Raw genomic sequence first — 16967 nt, forward strand, 5'->3', positions numbered from 1 at the left:
TTGTGAGTCCACATGGCCACAAAAGAAGGCTGTGGCATCATTTCTGCACGTGCCTCCTTAACTCCATGTGCATAGTTTTGATTCACACTTGCGACATCCGTGTTTAGTGAATAATTTCCTCAGGACATGTCGCAAGGAGGTAAACCACAACAGGGTAACTCAAATACGGTAGATTTGCGCAATAAGGCCGACACAAACTTTATACAGGACACGTAAACGCTGTGTCCATCGGATCAACTCAGATTTACATTTTCTCTACTAAGTGAAAGCTGTCCGAGGGACATGCCGCAAGGTGGTGTGCCGTAACACCAATGCAGCCACTACCGAAGATAGAAAGTCCTCTGTGATGCCGTTTGATTGGGGATAAAACGCCACTTGCGTCTGGAAATGCCGTCGTTTTGGAGCTGCTCTTTTGGTGCATGGGCAAGGGTGTGGCAATGGGCATAGTGAGCTCTTTCACAGTAAAGTTGCCGCATAATCTTTCTCGGAAGCAGAAAAGCCAATGGCTATATTTTGTATTGGCCAAGTCTCACACAATTGGATATAGAGATTTGGAAAGAGTTTTCCTGTGGTGAAGGGCTATTTTGATGGAAGACATAGATTTCAACTCACTAGCACCTGATGAATGATTAGCTTGACAAAAGATGATGGATGTAAAGGCAACAGAAGCTAGTTGATAATTTTGATGTCTGAAATATCTTTTCATTTGTAAAGTATGTAGATGGAGAATCTTAGTGAAATAACTATGAGATTAGCTTTGCTGCAGAACGCATCCTGTTCTTACGTACTTTAGCGTATGCCCTGACAGTAAAAAATGTAGTCTTCGTTGAAACGAAAAATATACCTTTCGGCTTGAGCCAGCCTACTATCCAGTCGAGCACTGATTTTTAGACCAGAGAAACCAGAAGGACGCATGGGTTATATGTTATTATTGCGAAAAAATCGGAGATGCATGGCATCTTGCACAGTTGGAAAAGGCAGACAGACAATGCACGGCAATGTGGAATGGCCTACTGAGCAATACTGAATTATGTTTATATCTCTCATACACTGCTCTAAAAGAATTCTCAACATCTCACTTTATAAAGTGTCCCCAGACATGATGACAGGATAATCTTCTTCCCTAACTCTATGAGCTATGTATGCTTCTATTTATTAAAATGCGGCAAATTTGTGTTTTCCCCCCTATTTGTTATTTAGGTCTTGAGCCTACTTGCTAGGCAGCGGCACTTGCAGCTGGGAGCATTGTATTAAACTGGTCAATCATCCAAAGATTTGTATAGAAACTAGTGTGAGCACCTTCCGACAGATCATCGGGACTGATGTAGTCCAAAGCAGATCGTAGCATAACAACTGCTTGTGCTCGTTCCGCTTGGAGAAAGTAATTGCCCTGAATGCGGATGGTGTTGGTGAGAAGGGCAAGGTATATGAAAGTCACTGAATGATTCGCTCGTAAGGAACCGTAGTCCATAAGGAGCCGTATTGCCTTCTTGTATATGTTGAGTGCTCTAATGAACAGCGAATCTCGACCAGTATCCTGTCCAAGCCTTTCGTGAGCCAAGCCCAAGTTATAAAGCAGGCAAGCGGTGATTACGATTTCACTGCCAGGTATGCCATCAGGAATCTTGCCTTGACCGGGCTGGGTGACGAAGGACCACTCGAACATGGGCACGAAGATGGAGAAATCATCGGCTAGCGGTGACTGGACTGCAGGACACATTGAACCGCCGGATGTACTTTCGGAAACAAAGCAAATATTGATCGGATGGTCCCCTCTGATTTGATGCAGCGGGATTGCAACGAGGTGATTTTGGAGTTGGTCGATGGCGGACGCCAGAATTCGAAGCGCCTGAGCGTTGCTGCCGTTTTTCATACACAGGACGGCTTGTGAGTTCGCACTCCAAACTGAGGAGACCGTTGGGTTGGCCATGGATGTAGTCGAGATCAAAAACAGGAAGTGAGAGGAAAATCAGAGTCGCGGTCAGGGAAGGACGGACTATTTGTGAACAAAGATACAGTCCTCCGAAAGGAAAAGTTCCGATATTCTTTCGTGGGAAGGGCCTACTCCAGCAAGTATGTCAACGCAAACCCGCGAATACTGTTCTTCGCTTCGGTCTTTCCAGGGCTGCGCAGAAGAAGATTCCGTAGATAACACATGAATGGTTTTGGCCTTTTTGGGTACGCTTGGGTTTCTGCTGGCCCGAAGCAATATTTGCATCTAATCACGGCGTAACTTGCTTGTACTGAGGAGTGATATATACAGGAATAAGATTGTTGAGAGTGCTGTTTGGCGGACCGTAGGCAATAGTGGACTTGAGTCGGTTTCCATGGATAAGAAGTATCCGGACCCGTGATCACATCGTGAAGAAGCTTCCATCCCAGTGGCCGATCTAGTATCGAAAGCGGGACTCTTATTTGATTTCTTCCTCTACATCGACAAATTCTTTTGGCACCACGACAGAAAAGCCATGTTCTTCGGTGTCCAGAGAAGCATGAAATTTGAAACAACGCGGAAGACAAGGATTGGCCTTTTGACTGGGACTTGAGGTTCTAAATGCAACTGTATGTGTAGTTAAATTCCTTCGCTAGCAAGTTATTCTGTACTATGACAACGAAAGTCACTTTCTGACAATGCGAATTATGTACCTGTGGGAGTATTCCAGGATTTTGACGGTACTTGAACTTTCATGGCAAAGCACAATGACAAGCCAAGGAATAGATAGAATGAATGATTTTCCGGTGTAACCCCGTATGAGCCGAGAGGAGTGTCCGTTCATCCATAAGACTGTATATTCAAATTTCTAATTTTGAAGAAAGAACTATAAAGGCCATAGGCAATCTCAGTGACTCGGGGCGTTGGGCTGACAAGCTTGATGTAGGAGAGGGGTCTATTCCATACCCAGATACGCACACAAACAGAAAAAGGGATTCCGGCGTGAGTAGGCGTCGACGCAAGCCCTCCTATGTCCCTATATGGCGACACGCAAGCGCAGACATCTCTGCCTGCGTGATAGGAGTTGGCTCACAGTCACACAGGCAACGGCTCTCGCTCCTCCTGCGCTCGCAGTCATCGACCGAACCGAACATTTTCTACCTTTTCGTCACAAGTACACACATACAAGATCGTGTTTCTCTCTATCGTCACAACAACCAACCTCACCACCCTCTCCCGACTCTCATATCGTCTATCAACATCATGACTCTGATCGAGAACGGAGGCAGCAGCGGAAGCAGCACGCCACCAACAAGCCATGTGACGGCGAGTCCCCACGCCGAGAACCGCAAGGGTACCGTTGGGGACACGGATCGTCCCAACGGTCACAATCTCCTCGTCCACACGGACAATAGCGGTACCATCCCTGCTCCTCCACCGCCCTCCATCGACCACGGCAAGCGCGTGATTCCGTTGGTACCTTCCGTCAAGGATTATGCCTGGGGTATCCGAGGAATGGACTCTCGTGTCGCTCGTTACGCCCTCGAGTCTCACGCCATTGACGAGGTCGACCCCGACATGCCCTACGCCGAGCTCTGGATCGGGACACACGCCAATGGACCTTCGCATCTCGAAGACGGAAGGACCTTGGAAGAAGCCTGCGGACACGAACTCCCCTTTCTTTTCAAGGTTCTCTCGGCGGGGAAGGCGCTCTCCATTCAAGCGCATCCCGACAAGGAAGGAGCGGAAAAGCTACACCTGGACAATCCGCAAGCCTACGGAGACTCCAACCACAAACCAGAAATGGCGATTGCACTCACGCCGTTTGAAGCCATGTGCGGCTTTCGCCGTCTCGAAGAAATTGCCATTCTACTCAAGAAGCACACCGAGTTTGCCGCCTGCATTTCTCAAGAAGCCAAACTAGCGGTCTTTCTCGCCAAGGACGAGGAATCGCAGCAACGTGCCCTCCGGATGCTCTTCGAATCCTTCATGAGCTGTCCCCGGGAAATTTCGGAAGAACAGCTACAGCTCCTCCTCTTGCGCGTGCAAGCCGAGCAGTCCAATATTCACCCTCATCCCCATGACGAACCGCCCTGGGAACGGAAGTGCGCCCGCGCCATTCTGCGTCTGGCGCAGCAGTTCCCCAACGACGCCGGTGCCATGGCCCCGCTCTTTCTCAATTACCTCCTCATGGCACCCGGTGAAAGCTTCTTCATGGCCGCCAACGAACCCCATGCCTACGTGGCGGGAGAAATCATCGAATGCATGGCCTGTTCCGACAATGTCGTCCGCGCCGGTCTTACCCCCAAGTACAAGGATGTGGACGCCCTCGTCTCCATGTTAACCTACAGTATGGGCGGGCCCTCCATTGACGCCGGGGCTCCCCTCGCGGAAGACCCCCGCATTCTACGTTACACTCCACCCGTTCCTGAATTTGAAGTCCTCCTCCTGACCTGCGAGCCCGGCGAATCCATTCATTTGAACGTACATTCCGTGCCCGCCGTCCTGGTGATTCTTGAAGGTACCGGCACTCTGGACGACGATATTGTTTGTCGTCCGGGTAAGTGCTATTATCACCCCTGTGAGGCACCACCCGTCAGTTTCGCCGTGCCCGCCGACAAGCGCGGCCCCCTCAAAGTGGCCGTCGCCCACCGCAACCTCCATCTCCAACTGCCCACCACCTTTTCTCGATCATCGGCTCATCCGAGTCTCAACGGATCCCTCGGAGGGTCGCGGCACGCGACGCGACCTACCACACCCTACCGGACTTCGCCCAAACACACCATTGAAACGTATCACGTCGTCCACAACCATGTTGAGTACTTGTCCGTACCGCCAATGGATTAAGCAGCACATTTTATAGATACACAACAGGTTTTTCCCCTTTCGGTTTTCTGTAGCTGCCTACCGGTTGCTCTTTGGATGCTCCGTCGAGAAACCTACGGCCGAGCTTGATGCATGCCTCACAATCAATGGAAAAATACGTTGCAGTGAATGACAGACAAGCCGCGATCCGCTACATTCAGCACGTCGGCGTACAATTGTAGATGCACAGTGGACTAGACTCCTAAAATCTCACTATGAATGATGCTAAGAAGTGAAGAGCAAATGGATTGTCACATTATTTGATATACAAACGCTTGTCCAAAGGTCGAGGCAGCACCGCTGTAGACCGAAACGAACTATCCCGCAAAGCATTCTACACGTCTTTGCTTGTTCGTTGCGGCCTGCGTCGACTGGATTGGTCGACTTTCCTCGTGTGTTTCGACGACAACGGTGCCGGTAGTCGTGGATCAGTGCGTCGGGTGCGACTGATACTACGATGCCGCCCTCGTCGAGGCCGAGATTGACTCGCGCTCCGGCGAGGCTGGGAACGTGATCGCGGACGGCAAGTTCGTGAGGACGGCGTTTCGCGCGGCGATTGGATCGGGGGTGTGGGGCGCAACAAGTCCACCGGTGTCGACTGCTCTGTAGTTAAGCATTGTAAGTCCATGCACTTGCTGTTCAGTCTTTGGGTCTTTTCCTTGGTCTTTTTGGAAATAGATTTTTTATGCCTTTCCAGACTACTTAGTCCCATAGTCTCATCCGTAATCCTGATAGATTCCACGGGGCGCGAAAATGGTGGCCCCGTCAATTCCGAGGTCGACAAAATATGGATGGGAACAGCGCCTGTCGGAGCCATGTGGATATGGGGAACACCATTAAGAAGAGCACTTCGATGTTCTGTTAGGGTTTCCGACATGTCGGATATGCTAGTGGTCGGCAAGGTCGACGTGGTGCTGTCAGTGGTTGACACCATTTGCACAGAATGAACAGGGATTTCAACTCTGCTCGTTTTCGAAATTACAACACCACGACAAGGTCGGCCGTCACCATGACTGGATGATGGCGACAGCTTTCGAGACCGCTCCTGTCGCGCGGTATTCTCTGGTTGCCTGGAAACAGGGATAGCGGCTCCATCGTGGTCTGAAGTCCCCAGCAAGTGCTGAGAGAGACTGATTTGACTTCCCGATCGATGGAGGGAACGCACTTTTTCTATGCCAGAAAATGCGCTCTGTTTGCTCTTTTCTTTTACTCGAGTTTGAAATTGTGCCACTATCGCGTCGTGTTCTAGTTTCCGGGAAAATGCGCGGATACTGTCGCGCTGCGAATTGGATTCTAGGGCTCCTTTGCGGGAAGCAGTCGGAGGCGCCCCCGCCTCATTGTCATCCGTGTTCCAGGATTCATCACCAATTTTCGATCGATACGAACACGAGGCACGGCGTTCGGGTCTCGCCCGTAACGATTTTGTGACGTTCTCGAAATCGGATGAGTCAACTCTCTCTTTCCAGCGAGAATCTTGCTGCAGACTGGCACGCCGGCTGCGGTGGTTTACTCCGCCGCCACGGCTGCTGTTTGGCTCAACCAAAGGGTTTGGGGAAATCTGGAAAACTGGGCTCGCGGAGTCGCCGCTTCGATTTAAAGAAGGCGCAACCATGGTCAAATTAGTGCTGCCCCGCTGGGAGATCGACCGTGAGAGCTTGGGTGCTCGCGGTACCGGTGCCGGTGCCCCAGTATTTACTGGTACAGACGAAACAAAGGGATATTCGGGGAAGAGTTCCGAGTCATCCGCCCATTGCTCGGTGGCCCATTCCAAGTCTTCGTCTTCGTCCTGTGGTTCGTGATCTTTCCCGCAACGTCGTGTTTGCACTGCGCCAGTACCCCCTTCATTCGATGTGGACCGACCAACGCGCCGTGTGGGATTGCTACGCCGAGAACGGGAAGATGATCTTTGGGAACGAGAGCGCTCCAGGTCACTACTCCGATTACTATAGCGTGCACTGGAATCCTTGGACCGTCCGCTGTGATTGCTACGGGAATGCTCCGCTTCCGGTTTAGAATGATGCGAGGATGATTTCTTGTGTAGCGAGGAAAGTTTCGGCTGTTGTCTTTGCTGCCGTACCGATTTCATTTCTACGTCTGCTGTGAGGGAATCGTGAGGACTCCATGGCGCCAAGGGCATGCCTTTGTACTCGCGGTGAACGTTCGACAAAGCTTGTGGTGATGACTCGGACGGAAACACCCTCGTTTTCTCTCTGCGTGCGTCAATGGAGTCGACCGGACTGTTGCAGTATCGACTGCTGCCGTTGCGGCTATTACGGACATCATTGCTGCTTTTCCTCATTGCGGAGTGTTTGGTCCGGGGTACGGCGTCGTCGGTGGCGAGAATGCTTACCGTCATGGTCCCGAAACTGTGCAAAATGGGAAACAATAGAAACGATGGCGGTTTCTATACCGAGGAGGGCGCTCGGTAAGATTTATTGAAAGCTCATAGTAACTCGTCTCGGCGGTAGCCTTGTTATGACTTTGTTTCATTTTTTGGATATAAGTAAGCTAGAATGATACTCTAGTAATGACTTGTGATTTTCATTAATATTGACATCGAGCTGTTTTACACAAAAATGACTGCTGGTTCCACTGCTTTGACAAAAAGAGGTTGATCCAGCGCGGCAGGAAGACGACGCCAACCTGAGTTACGCAATAATCGACCAACCGACAGCGGATCAATTGCATGTTTCGGGAGTCATTTCCGGATCGATTTATCATTCTAGGAAGTCGAATGTTATCCAATTTCACGAGCTAGATAAGAAACCATAAAGATAGACTTATATGTAACTGTTCGTTTCGGCCTCCTTCACTGTCAACGAGTGACGGTGAGATCCTTCACTACCACCAGTCTTTGGTGGGCCGATCGGATCCCCCTTTCCTAACCCGAGCATTTTGCCGGGGCCAAACCATTCGAAGCCGGCGGCGGCTTGGCCCGGCCTGGCCATCGTCGGACTCGGTATTCCCTGTTGGAATGTAGAGGATCGGCTCTACTCTAGTAAAGCTAGGAATAGAAAACTTGATCCCAATCCAAACCTGAATTAGAGGTTACAGATTACTGATAGTTATTCCGTTACTGAAGTAAAAACCATTGTAGCATTGGATCATCGGGAGTAAGCCTAATTTGGTCCTTGCCACACACCAGAAAATGATAATGTACGGTCTCGACCAAGGAAACATATAAGGTAAGTACGTACACTTGCCGACACGATTCGCTCGCGATTGGCTGTCAGTCCCGTACACAACGGGCCCAACGCGTTCCCGCGTTTCATTCACAGTCAGTATCCGCGCCACGGTTCCGACCACGACGCCGAGAACGATGGTGTCCCGTCCCGGAAGGAAGGAAGGACGATGACACCAATCGGAAGTTTTAGCGAATACGGTACCCGTTTTCCCATTCCCCCTGGTTGCGCGAGAGCAGGCTTGCACGCGAATACCGTAGGTAATACTCTTTGTACCCGTACTTTACGGTTAGTTAGTCCCATCCCGATAGGCTTTTTCTGAAGAATTTTGCCAACGCGTTGGGACTCGAGCGAGATAACTTCTCGAATCCACGGGACCGGCACACACTTCCCCATAATCGAAAAGGATTGTTTCCCTTGAGGCTCTCGCATCACGGAGATTCCTTCCGATAGACACAGAGATATCGACAGCTTCTGCTGCCCTTGGAATAATTATCTGCAGCACTTTACTCTACCTTTTTGTTCTTGTGATCCATCCTCGTTCGGCTGTATTGACTGCGTCGGATTGGATTGGCACTCACAGTTAAGCATTCGAGTCAGTCGTTGGGCTTTTTGTTTTCTCACGGGTGAAAGTTCGTGAAGCAAGTGTGTGAGGCTGATTAATTGTTGTCAAGGCCCCATCGACCATTTCCCTGACGTTCCACTGCCAATTGCTCGTTCAAGACCAGCGAAGATAGTGGGTAAAGGGATAACAGTGTGGCTTGCAATCACTCGAGTACGTTTGTCGCGAACAAGTCTACCACGTTCACATCACGAGAGCTGCTTACGCGATTGACTAACTGTACAAGGGTTCATGACACCTGCTGGGACGATATCCATTACTGCAAGTACTACGTCAAGTCCCCAAGCCCTCTCCCGTACTGTTTTCACTCCTACTCGTTACCTTGCCGTCGCGGGAGACACGCCCTCCTTCTGTGTTCACTCTTCCTTCCGGATCGGGCCTCGGGTGTTTCTACTCACGGCACTCGTCCTCGCCACCTCAACCCTACCGTTGGCGACAGCGACTGTCGAACCGTCGCGCCGCTTCCCGACACCCACGCCACTGGCGCTCATGGCCCAGACATCCACGACTGTACCGCCAAGTCTCGATACGGAAAGCAGGCACGGCCAGTATGAGCACACTCGGCAGTACGGCAACGCAAGCACTCCCAACGGCACATCCGGTCTACTCGTCCGTTGCAGCAAAGTACTGCCGAACGTTAGGAACCGTGCGTTTTCGTACGAAACCAGTATGGCTTCTACCGGTTCCCCGCTGACGATTCCTTCCGGTGGTGGGGGTGCCGCCGCCTTGCCCATGCAAACGCACACCGGCACCACCAGCGCCATCCATACCGTCAAGGAAAACACCGTCTACACATTGTGGCGGAATCCCCATACCGTTCTCTACACGTGTGCAATTCTGGTTACATTGGTGCCACTGTATAGCACCCGCGCATCCTGGATTCCTTTCTTTCAAAAGGAACGCATTCAAGCCCAAACGATACAAATTCTTCGTCGCTTTCAAGATACGGAAAACGAAACACTCGCCCTTCTGCAGTACACGTTGGGTATGACGATATGGGAGTTCTTCGGCTTGTCGACAATCCCGGTAGAAACCGCGGCCGGTATGGTATTCGGTTGGAAGGCGGCGATCGCTTCGGGAATTGGAAAACTCGTGGGAGCCGTCCTGACTTTTGTCATTACCCAAGTCATTTTGCGCGACCGGGTGCAAGCCAGACTCGTCTCCAACCCACTATTTCAACTCCTTCTGGAACAATCCCCTAAACGCCATCACGATGATGACGATAGGAGCAAATGTGCCACTCCAGTATCCGCCAAGTCATCCTCGTCCTCAGTAGCCACGGTGGCCTCGCCGTGGCAGACCTCTGTTTGTCTGAAATTTTCCTGCGTCCCGGAACTCGTCAAGAATTGCGGGTCGGCCCTGTTGAACATACCGCTATGGATATTTATGGCCGTCACGGTGGGTCACGGCTGGACCTATACCGCCCTGTGGACGTGGACAGGCGTGGACGCGGCCGCACAATTGTTGCGAGAGGATGGCGCCGTGCCGGTTCACGGCAGTAATTTGCCGCTTCAAATTGCCCTCGCAATGGCCTTGCTCATTGGTGTGGTCGGATCCCCCCTTCTTATGGCCTGGTGGATTCGCGAATTACGGCGGACTTCGATCGCCAATAAGAGCGCGAAGCACCAGTCCCAGGTGGTCCGCAACGGCAACCTTTACGTACTGCCGTAAAAGATTTGTTGCGGATTATGTGTGTACAGTATCGTTCCAGTGTATTCCTCGCCTTGCAATGGTCCAGGCTAACATTCGAGACCATCCCTTGCTATACTTTATAAGTTGTGTTTAACAATCGCATTGATTTCAAGCCTATTCGTTCGGAGTGCTAGCTATCGTGACGGGTTCAAAGCTTGTGTGCCACGAATCTGGTTCGGGGTCAACCACAATCCATCGCAGTCCATTCTCACTACTCGCTTCCACTTTCATAGTAAAGCCGTCCCCGTCATCTTCCTGCGACTCATTGGATTTGATCGAACAATCGTCGACGGTTTCGTTAGCATCGTACGTGACGGTATCGGTGTAGCTGCCCCCCAACTCGTGGTCCTGGCACGGTCCTATCAATGCCAATGTTCGACCGCGCGCCAATCGCTTGGTCACCCGCAACGGCAACGTGCGGGGGTTACGATCCGTAAAGCCGAAAACGGGATGTTTCGACATGCGGGATTGTTCAAGTTGTTCCCGTAGCCAGACAATTTGGTCAGAATCGGGCTGTACTTTATCGGGATTTGTGCATAGTGCAAGGCACTGAACACCAAGTATCCAAAAGGAACAAAAGGCGGTGCCATCGTTGAGCAGGATAGGGATGGAATCACGAATCCGAGCCAAGACTTTGCGGCATTTGGCATCGATCGTTCCGGTTACAATTACAAGTTTAGGCCGCTGTCGGTTGATGGTGGCCACGCATCGTTTCAATTGCTTCAAGAACAGTTTACGCTCATCGTCATCCATCGCGCCGTCCCGGATCTGGGATCCAAAGAGAGGATTGGAGATGTAAACAAGGCGAATCGGGTCGATAGGGACGGGTGTGGCGTGCGGGTCGGGGTTCTGCAACGCGTGCGGAGCTTTACCCTGGTCGTCGTTCATTTGCGTCCAGCCCGTCACGTCCCGGGTTGCCGGTCGAATCCGATTTAGCGGAGCCATCAAAGGATCCGCAAAGAACCTCGCGTATACGCGGGGATCCCGTAGCCGCTGCTGTCGATCCAAAACGTGCAGCACCATGTCACGATCTCGTGAACTCAAGCGCAGCATGTCGTGAGAAGATCCGTCGCCGGGAGGGTGTCGGTCACTAATGTCTAAATGGTGGGCATCTCGGTGCGCCAACTCAGCCACGGACCGTACACACAAATCACGCAGGGTTGGTATCGGGGTTTGCGCCTTCACTGTGTCATCCGCGTGGTGGTACTCGGCAAAATATGCATGCTCGCGTATACAGTCATACCCGCCCGGTAACGATCGCATGGTAGGCTTGTCCATCCCGTCGGGTGTTTGGACGGTGTAGACATCAGCTCCCAACCGCGATTGTGGATCTAATCGCAGCCATGCTTGGATAAGATCCCAGGCGTCGTTGTCGACGATACCGACCGGCCGTGTGACGAGTCCCCGCGCAATCCGTAGAAAGGCCAAATACGGCGAAGTTGTCCAGAAGACGGTCATGCCCGTATGCAAAATATACAGCAAACAGCCCAACGCCCACAAGTCAGCGGCTGGACCGGCACCAACAACGTCACCATGATCCTGGCGTGCGGCCTCCGTTTCTGCCATACTGGACGTGCCTTTGACGGCTTCGGGACTCATGAAATCTGGAGTCCCGACGAACTCGGGACCGTTCAAGTCGGTCTCGAGCAAATCCTTGGCCGTTCCAAAATCAATCAGAATGACGTGTCCGCGCCCGTTCAAGAGAATGTTTTCGGGTTTGAGATCACGGTGGACAACGCCATGCTTATGACAGTGTTCGACGGCCGCAAGGAGCTGGTACATCCAGATTTGTGCACAGGAACGGTGTGCGCCAACCATGCGGGATTTTGGAGACGGTGAGGACCATCCTTCGTTGCCGGGAAGATCACGTAACTCACTCCACAAGTCCGACCAGGCATCGTGCAATTCCATCAGATAGTACAACGTGGTGTAGTCTTGAAAGGCATGAAACATTTTGACCACGTTGGGATGCCGGGGGAGGCGCTGGAGCAGTACGCGACGCTCCATATTAACTTCGTTGTAGACGTTGGGATGTTGTCGTTTGGCGAGTTCCTCGCAGCGCTTTTTTTCGATGCGTTTGAGAGCGAAGCGTTCGTTCGTTATCCGATGCGTGACCACCTGAATTTGCGAAAAGTTGCCGTAGCCAAGTTCTTGGTGCACGCGGAACTCGCGAATGGAAACTCCGCGGGTGACGTCTTCAATGGACGTTTCCGGGGTAGTATCTTTGGGCTCTTTGGAATCGCTGCTTTGCTCTAGGGCAGCCTGCAGTACTTGGGTCCACAGATCCTGGAGCGCCTGGTGCTGTTGCTGAAAGGTAACGTCATTGGGATCTTCGTCACCACCCGATGCTTCGGGCACCGGACTTTGTTGTTGCAAGGCTTTCAGTCCGGCTTGGATGATTGCTTTGGCGTCGGCGTATTGGTGCAATTGTCGGTACGTCTTGGCCAATCGGTAGGCAGCCTTAACGGAAGTGTGCTGGGACAAGTCCCACGCTTGTTTGGCATCTTCCAGTGCTGCCGGGTAGTTCTGCTGTTGTCCGTACGCGGCGGCACGATTCAAATGATTGAGTACGAGTTCGGGCGTGTCCAGAGTGTCCGGAGACGTCGCGGCGACCCGCAAGGCCTCCGTGTAGAGCACGACGGCGTGCTCGTAATTGTGTTGTTGAAACTCGTGATTGCCGCGCTGTCTCAGATCCGCAGCAGACTCTGTCTCGGAAACAGCGTCGGTACGCATGAGAGTGCTTTGCTGACTAACTGTGAGACAACCCGAAGAAAGTTTCTATCGACCGCCAAGTTTTGTTTGCTGTTGGTTAGTTTGAACCAACGAGGCCAACAAAACCGGAAAATTCCTGCGTCTGTGTTGTGTGTGTCGGTCGTCAACGGTCCCCTTTGGTACAATGCCAGAGACTGGATGCGAGATACGGGAGACAATGGACGGTGAATGCGGTTGTTCCTATAGATATTAGGGTAGGGTTCGGAACACGGGACTGTGCGTCCGTCGTTTCTAAACTGTAAAAGTACCTGGGTACCCTTTACCTACCTAGTTCCACGAAATGCCTATGATTGGATTTCCCTACATTACCCAGGCCTCTTCTAAGATAGCCATGTTGATTTTCACTGTCAGTTCCATCATTGTATTGTTTACATTACATGCTCGACTCGACTGTGAATGCTACCACTCTCAGTACTTCCAATAGGCATTTGGAATCAACATGTATTGTACGAACTTTTTACTACCGTCGAGCGGATGGCACCACGGATCGACATTGCACAAATTTCTAATTTCAACTTTTGTGTTTTTTGGAAAAAGTACCATCGTGACAGTGAGAACGCGAACACAATAGGAAACATCTCTATGTGTACCCGTGCTAGCACCGAGAAACACACAGACAACGTAGGACACCACGATTCTACCCGACAGTCCGGGAACAGGGAAGAGGTGCATTGTGACAGTTAGTTATACGTATAGCATGGACTCTCGGTGACCAAAAGAATACCGGAGTCGTTGCGGATTCTCGCTACCCATACCGTGCCCGTCCTACCAGAGAGGTCCGAGTTTCGGCCTGGTTCGTCCAAGATTCATTGTTGCCACAATCACAATTGTATCATTTTCTTCTTCCGTTCGCTGATTGGACCCTCGGTACTATTCAACATGATCTCGGCACGCTGGAGGCGACAGATGATTGCTCCGGTTGTCTTGACCTTGTCGAGCGTTTTCTGCCTCTTCTTCATTTTGAACACAGGCTCTTTGGACGATGGTGATACCGGCCGTGTACGTGGGAGGCATGCCGGAGGGCAAGGCGCCGTTTACACCGGCATGAGGTTGCACAACCGTACCAACAATGTTGGAGTCCACGGTAGCCTTGTGTATGCAACGCCGCCTACTTCTACACACGCCAGCATACACCAAGGCGACACGGGGAGCGTGGGTCCAATTTGGCCGTCCACCGAGAAGTCGTCGGCCAAACAGGTACCCTCCACCGGTTCAGCTCACGGCTATGTTTCCAGCGGCAATCCGGCAATGCCCTTGTTGCGACCGGTACTGGAATGGCAGGCTTATCAGCGAGAGCACAATCACGATGTACTCGAACGCGAATATCTACACGACCAGCGTGCTGTACACAAACGTCGGTTCGCGGTTGTCCCCTACACTTGCCCACATCGGATCGGAAACTTTTGGCACAATGCCGTACACACCATTACTTGGGCCATTGTTCACAATCGAACCATTCTACTACAACCGTACAAGCTACAAGGTCAGGATAATAATTGTAAAGGTCGTGTGCTTATCCCGTCGTGGATCCCGCTCTATGAAACGTGGCGGATGAAATTAGAGTTGTCCGATCCGGAGCCTTGGCCTCTGCCAGCCAGTAGCGACCGTCACCGTAATGGAAGTACTTCAAGCCAAGCAGTGCCTACTCTCCGAGACCACAATTTAATTTTGGTGGCGCGTTTTCCCCAAATTCCGGATATCAATTCCAAAGATTCTGACATTACGAGATGCCAATGGGTGGAAGATCTTACCCATCCCAAGTTTCGCGATTACTTGAAGTATCATTACAAACGGTATAATCGCGATCCCAAGTTGACATCCTTTTTACCTTCTCGTGTGGTTGAGCTCTACCATGAGGGTGCTGAATTTTTGGATGGCATGCTGCTCCAGACCGTGTTCCCGTTAGCGCCTTCAGCCGTAGTAGCGGACAGCGAGGAAGATGGAACCGCATTTTCGGTCGCATTACATTCGCGACACATTTCCCCCGGCGACGATGGGTCGTTTGTGCCTAATGAAATCACTTGTCTTGAACAATTACTCCTAAATCGAACAAATGCAACAAGCTGTCGGGTGACACTTCTGTCGGATCGCGATTTGTCGATCAAAATCATGACCGACTGGATTTACAGTCACACAAATTGCGTGGTGGTGACGGTGTCTCACAACGAAAAAAAAAGAGACGCTGATGTTGACCCAGTCCTTTACGCGTTGACCGCAGAGCACGGTCCTCATGCTGGACTTGGCTTTTTGGACGAAATCGCCCTGGCGACGTCGTCTGTTTTGGACGCAGTGGTGGGGGACCCACGTCGTTCCAGCTTTGAAGTCTTACACAAGTTGGCTAATTATCAACGCGCGACGGTTTTGGGGCGGCGAGGATCTGCGAGTACCAATGTTGCTTTAGCTCCTCTGCAGTTTTGCGAATTGCCCTCGAAGCATCCCAAGGGCTACGACTACGGTCCCAATACACCAATGTTTCGACATCCCAAGAATGTCGAGCCACTACCCCCACAGCAAATGCTAGACCTCTACATGGCTAGACACGGACAGGGCATCATGGAGCGCGAGTGGGAGGATCAGGGAGAGGGATTTTCCATGCGTCAGTTCTTGGTGGTACCCTTCGATTGCAACCATTTAGGCCATTTAGGCGTCGCTACGACTACAACAAACCAGAGTAGTAGCGGCATGGACGACTGGCTGAATGGCATGGCGTGGGCAATAGTAACAAACCGGACCGTGCTATGGTCGTGTACGTCAGGGCTAAGCAACAGTCACACTTTAATACCAGGGGATCACGACAAAGACCACTCCTGGTGGACTCGAAGGATTGTTGTATCACATACCGACCAAGATGGAGAAAACAAGGAGTTACCAGCATTTTGGAAGCCACACTCATGGATAGCACAATGGGAAACGTGGGCGAATCGAGTGTATGCGAAGGAGGTGGAAGCTTTAGAAGCTTTTTCGCTCACAAGCAGTCTCCCACGCGTTGTTCACTATTCGTCTGCTTTGCCTCCACCGCCATCATCTCACACAACCCCCAAGGAGACTCCCAGTGGACGGAACTTGTCAATGATTGATCAAAATATAGTCCGAGCTCTCTGGCAATCCCGGTGGGATATCCTGTACGAGCAAAATTTGGACTATCTGTACGGCATGCTGCAGAAGCATACGTTGCAGTGGGCCATGAAGCATCCACCGCCGGCTCTCTCGGAGCTTTCTTTGAATACGGAAGAAGCAGCGGGATTCACAGTGGGTCTGATTTTGAGCTGGCTTCCTAGTTCCACGAGCATAGCTTCTCGAAGAAAACGTATTGATAGTGAACTTGCCGGCTGTCTCGACCATATTCTACCCCTGCCAACATCAAATACAGCCATGAACTTGACTCCATCAGCTGCGTTTTCACCCCCTTGTACAATTTTGGTTTTGGGAGAACCATTCGATACCACCGTGGAGGATTGGTTGCGTTCTTTTCGACCAAATTGTCGACTTCGTTGGAGTCGCAACAGGGAAACCCGTACACAATCGGCATCATTTCCTAGAGGCGGTTTCGCGCGTGTGGATATCAACTTTGTTTCGCAGGCACGGGACGCTTGGATTGCATTCGAGGGCGACAATTTACTCGTAGCCGGCATCATCCGTCAACGAATTACCTACGAGCGAACGCAGGAAACTTGGGAGCTCGGTCGCGTACCGATGCTGTTGTCGCCGCTACGACGCTGCATTTCGTCGGCTGGCTAGAGCGAGAGCGAGAGCGATAGAAAGGTGTTCAGGATATAGCATAGCAAGGCATTCCAGGCTAGACAAGAGTAGAATAGTTCGATTTGTGAGGACAACTTTTTTAGGGAGTGTAGGGAAAACATACAAGTACTTACAGATGCATTAGCAACTTTACAGTTTCAGT

The 16967-nt window shown here is 51.4% G+C and overlaps 6 protein-coding genes across 6 annotated transcripts; 3 read left to right on the top strand and 3 right to left on the bottom strand.

Annotated features, from left to right (window-relative positions):
• Positions 1-1216: 1216 nt before the first annotated feature.
• On the bottom strand, positions 1217-1930 carry PHATRDRAFT_33664 (predicted protein; the record flags this gene model as incomplete). Its single annotated transcript, XM_002178384.1, has 1 exon — positions 1217-1930. One exon carries the CDS (start codon positions 1928-1930, stop codon positions 1217-1219), a length of 714 nt encoding a protein of 237 aa, XP_002178420.1.
• Positions 1931-3109: 1179 nt separating this feature from the next.
• On the top strand, positions 3110-4780 carry PMI1 (mannose-6-phosphate isomerase, type; the record flags this gene model as incomplete). Its single annotated transcript, XM_002178122.1, has 1 exon — positions 3110-4780. The coding sequence occupies exon 1, from the start codon at positions 3197-3199 to the stop codon at positions 4778-4780; it is 1584 nt and encodes a 527-aa protein (XP_002178158.1). The 5' UTR covers positions 3110-3196.
• Positions 4781-5132: 352 nt separating this feature from the next.
• PHATRDRAFT_44265 (predicted protein) lies at positions 5133-7158 on the bottom strand (the record flags this gene model as incomplete). The annotated part of the gene is made up of 1 exon (XM_002178385.1): positions 5133-7158. The coding sequence occupies exon 1, from the start codon at positions 7152-7154 to the stop codon at positions 5133-5135; it is 2022 nt and encodes a 673-aa protein (XP_002178421.1). The 5' UTR covers positions 7155-7158.
• Positions 7159-8388: 1230 nt separating this feature from the next.
• PHATRDRAFT_44266 (predicted protein) lies at positions 8389-10375 on the top strand. The gene has a single exon (XM_002178123.1). The coding sequence runs from the start codon at positions 8834-8836 to the stop codon at positions 10271-10273; it is 1440 nt and encodes a 479-aa protein (XP_002178159.1). The 5' UTR covers positions 8389-8833; the 3' UTR covers positions 10274-10375.
• Positions 10376-10828: 453 nt separating this feature from the next.
• Positions 10829-13072, bottom strand: PHATRDRAFT_25974 (predicted protein; the record flags this gene model as incomplete). Its single annotated transcript, XM_002178386.1, has 1 exon — positions 10829-13072. A coding segment is annotated over exon 1 (2199 nt), but the record flags the coding sequence as incomplete, so codon positions are not given.
• Positions 13073-13766: 694 nt separating this feature from the next.
• PHATRDRAFT_44268 (predicted protein) lies at positions 13767-16897 on the top strand. Its single transcript, XM_002178124.1, has one exon. The coding sequence runs from the start codon at positions 13946-13948 to the stop codon at positions 16802-16804; it is 2859 nt and encodes a 952-aa protein (XP_002178160.1). The 5' UTR covers positions 13767-13945; the 3' UTR covers positions 16805-16897.
• The last annotated feature ends 70 nt before the right edge of the window (positions 16898-16967 follow it).

This window comes from Phaeodactylum tricornutum, chromosome 4 (assembly GCF_000150955.2).
Source record: "Phaeodactylum tricornutum CCAP 1055/1 chromosome 4, whole genome shotgun sequence".
Classification (NCBI taxonomy): Eukaryota; Bacillariophyta; class Bacillariophyceae; order Surirellales; family Neidiaceae; genus Phaeodactylum; species Phaeodactylum tricornutum.

What these genes read in the sequence shown, in the direction of transcription:
- PHATRDRAFT_44268 (XM_002178124.1), top strand. Translation starts at nt 13,946, where the DNA reads ATGATCTCGGCACGCTGGAGGCGACAGATGATTGCTCCGGTTGTCTTG.
- PHATRDRAFT_44266 (XM_002178123.1), top strand. Translation starts at nt 8,834, where the DNA reads ATGACACCTGCTGGGACGATATCCATTACTGCAAGTACTACGTCAAGT.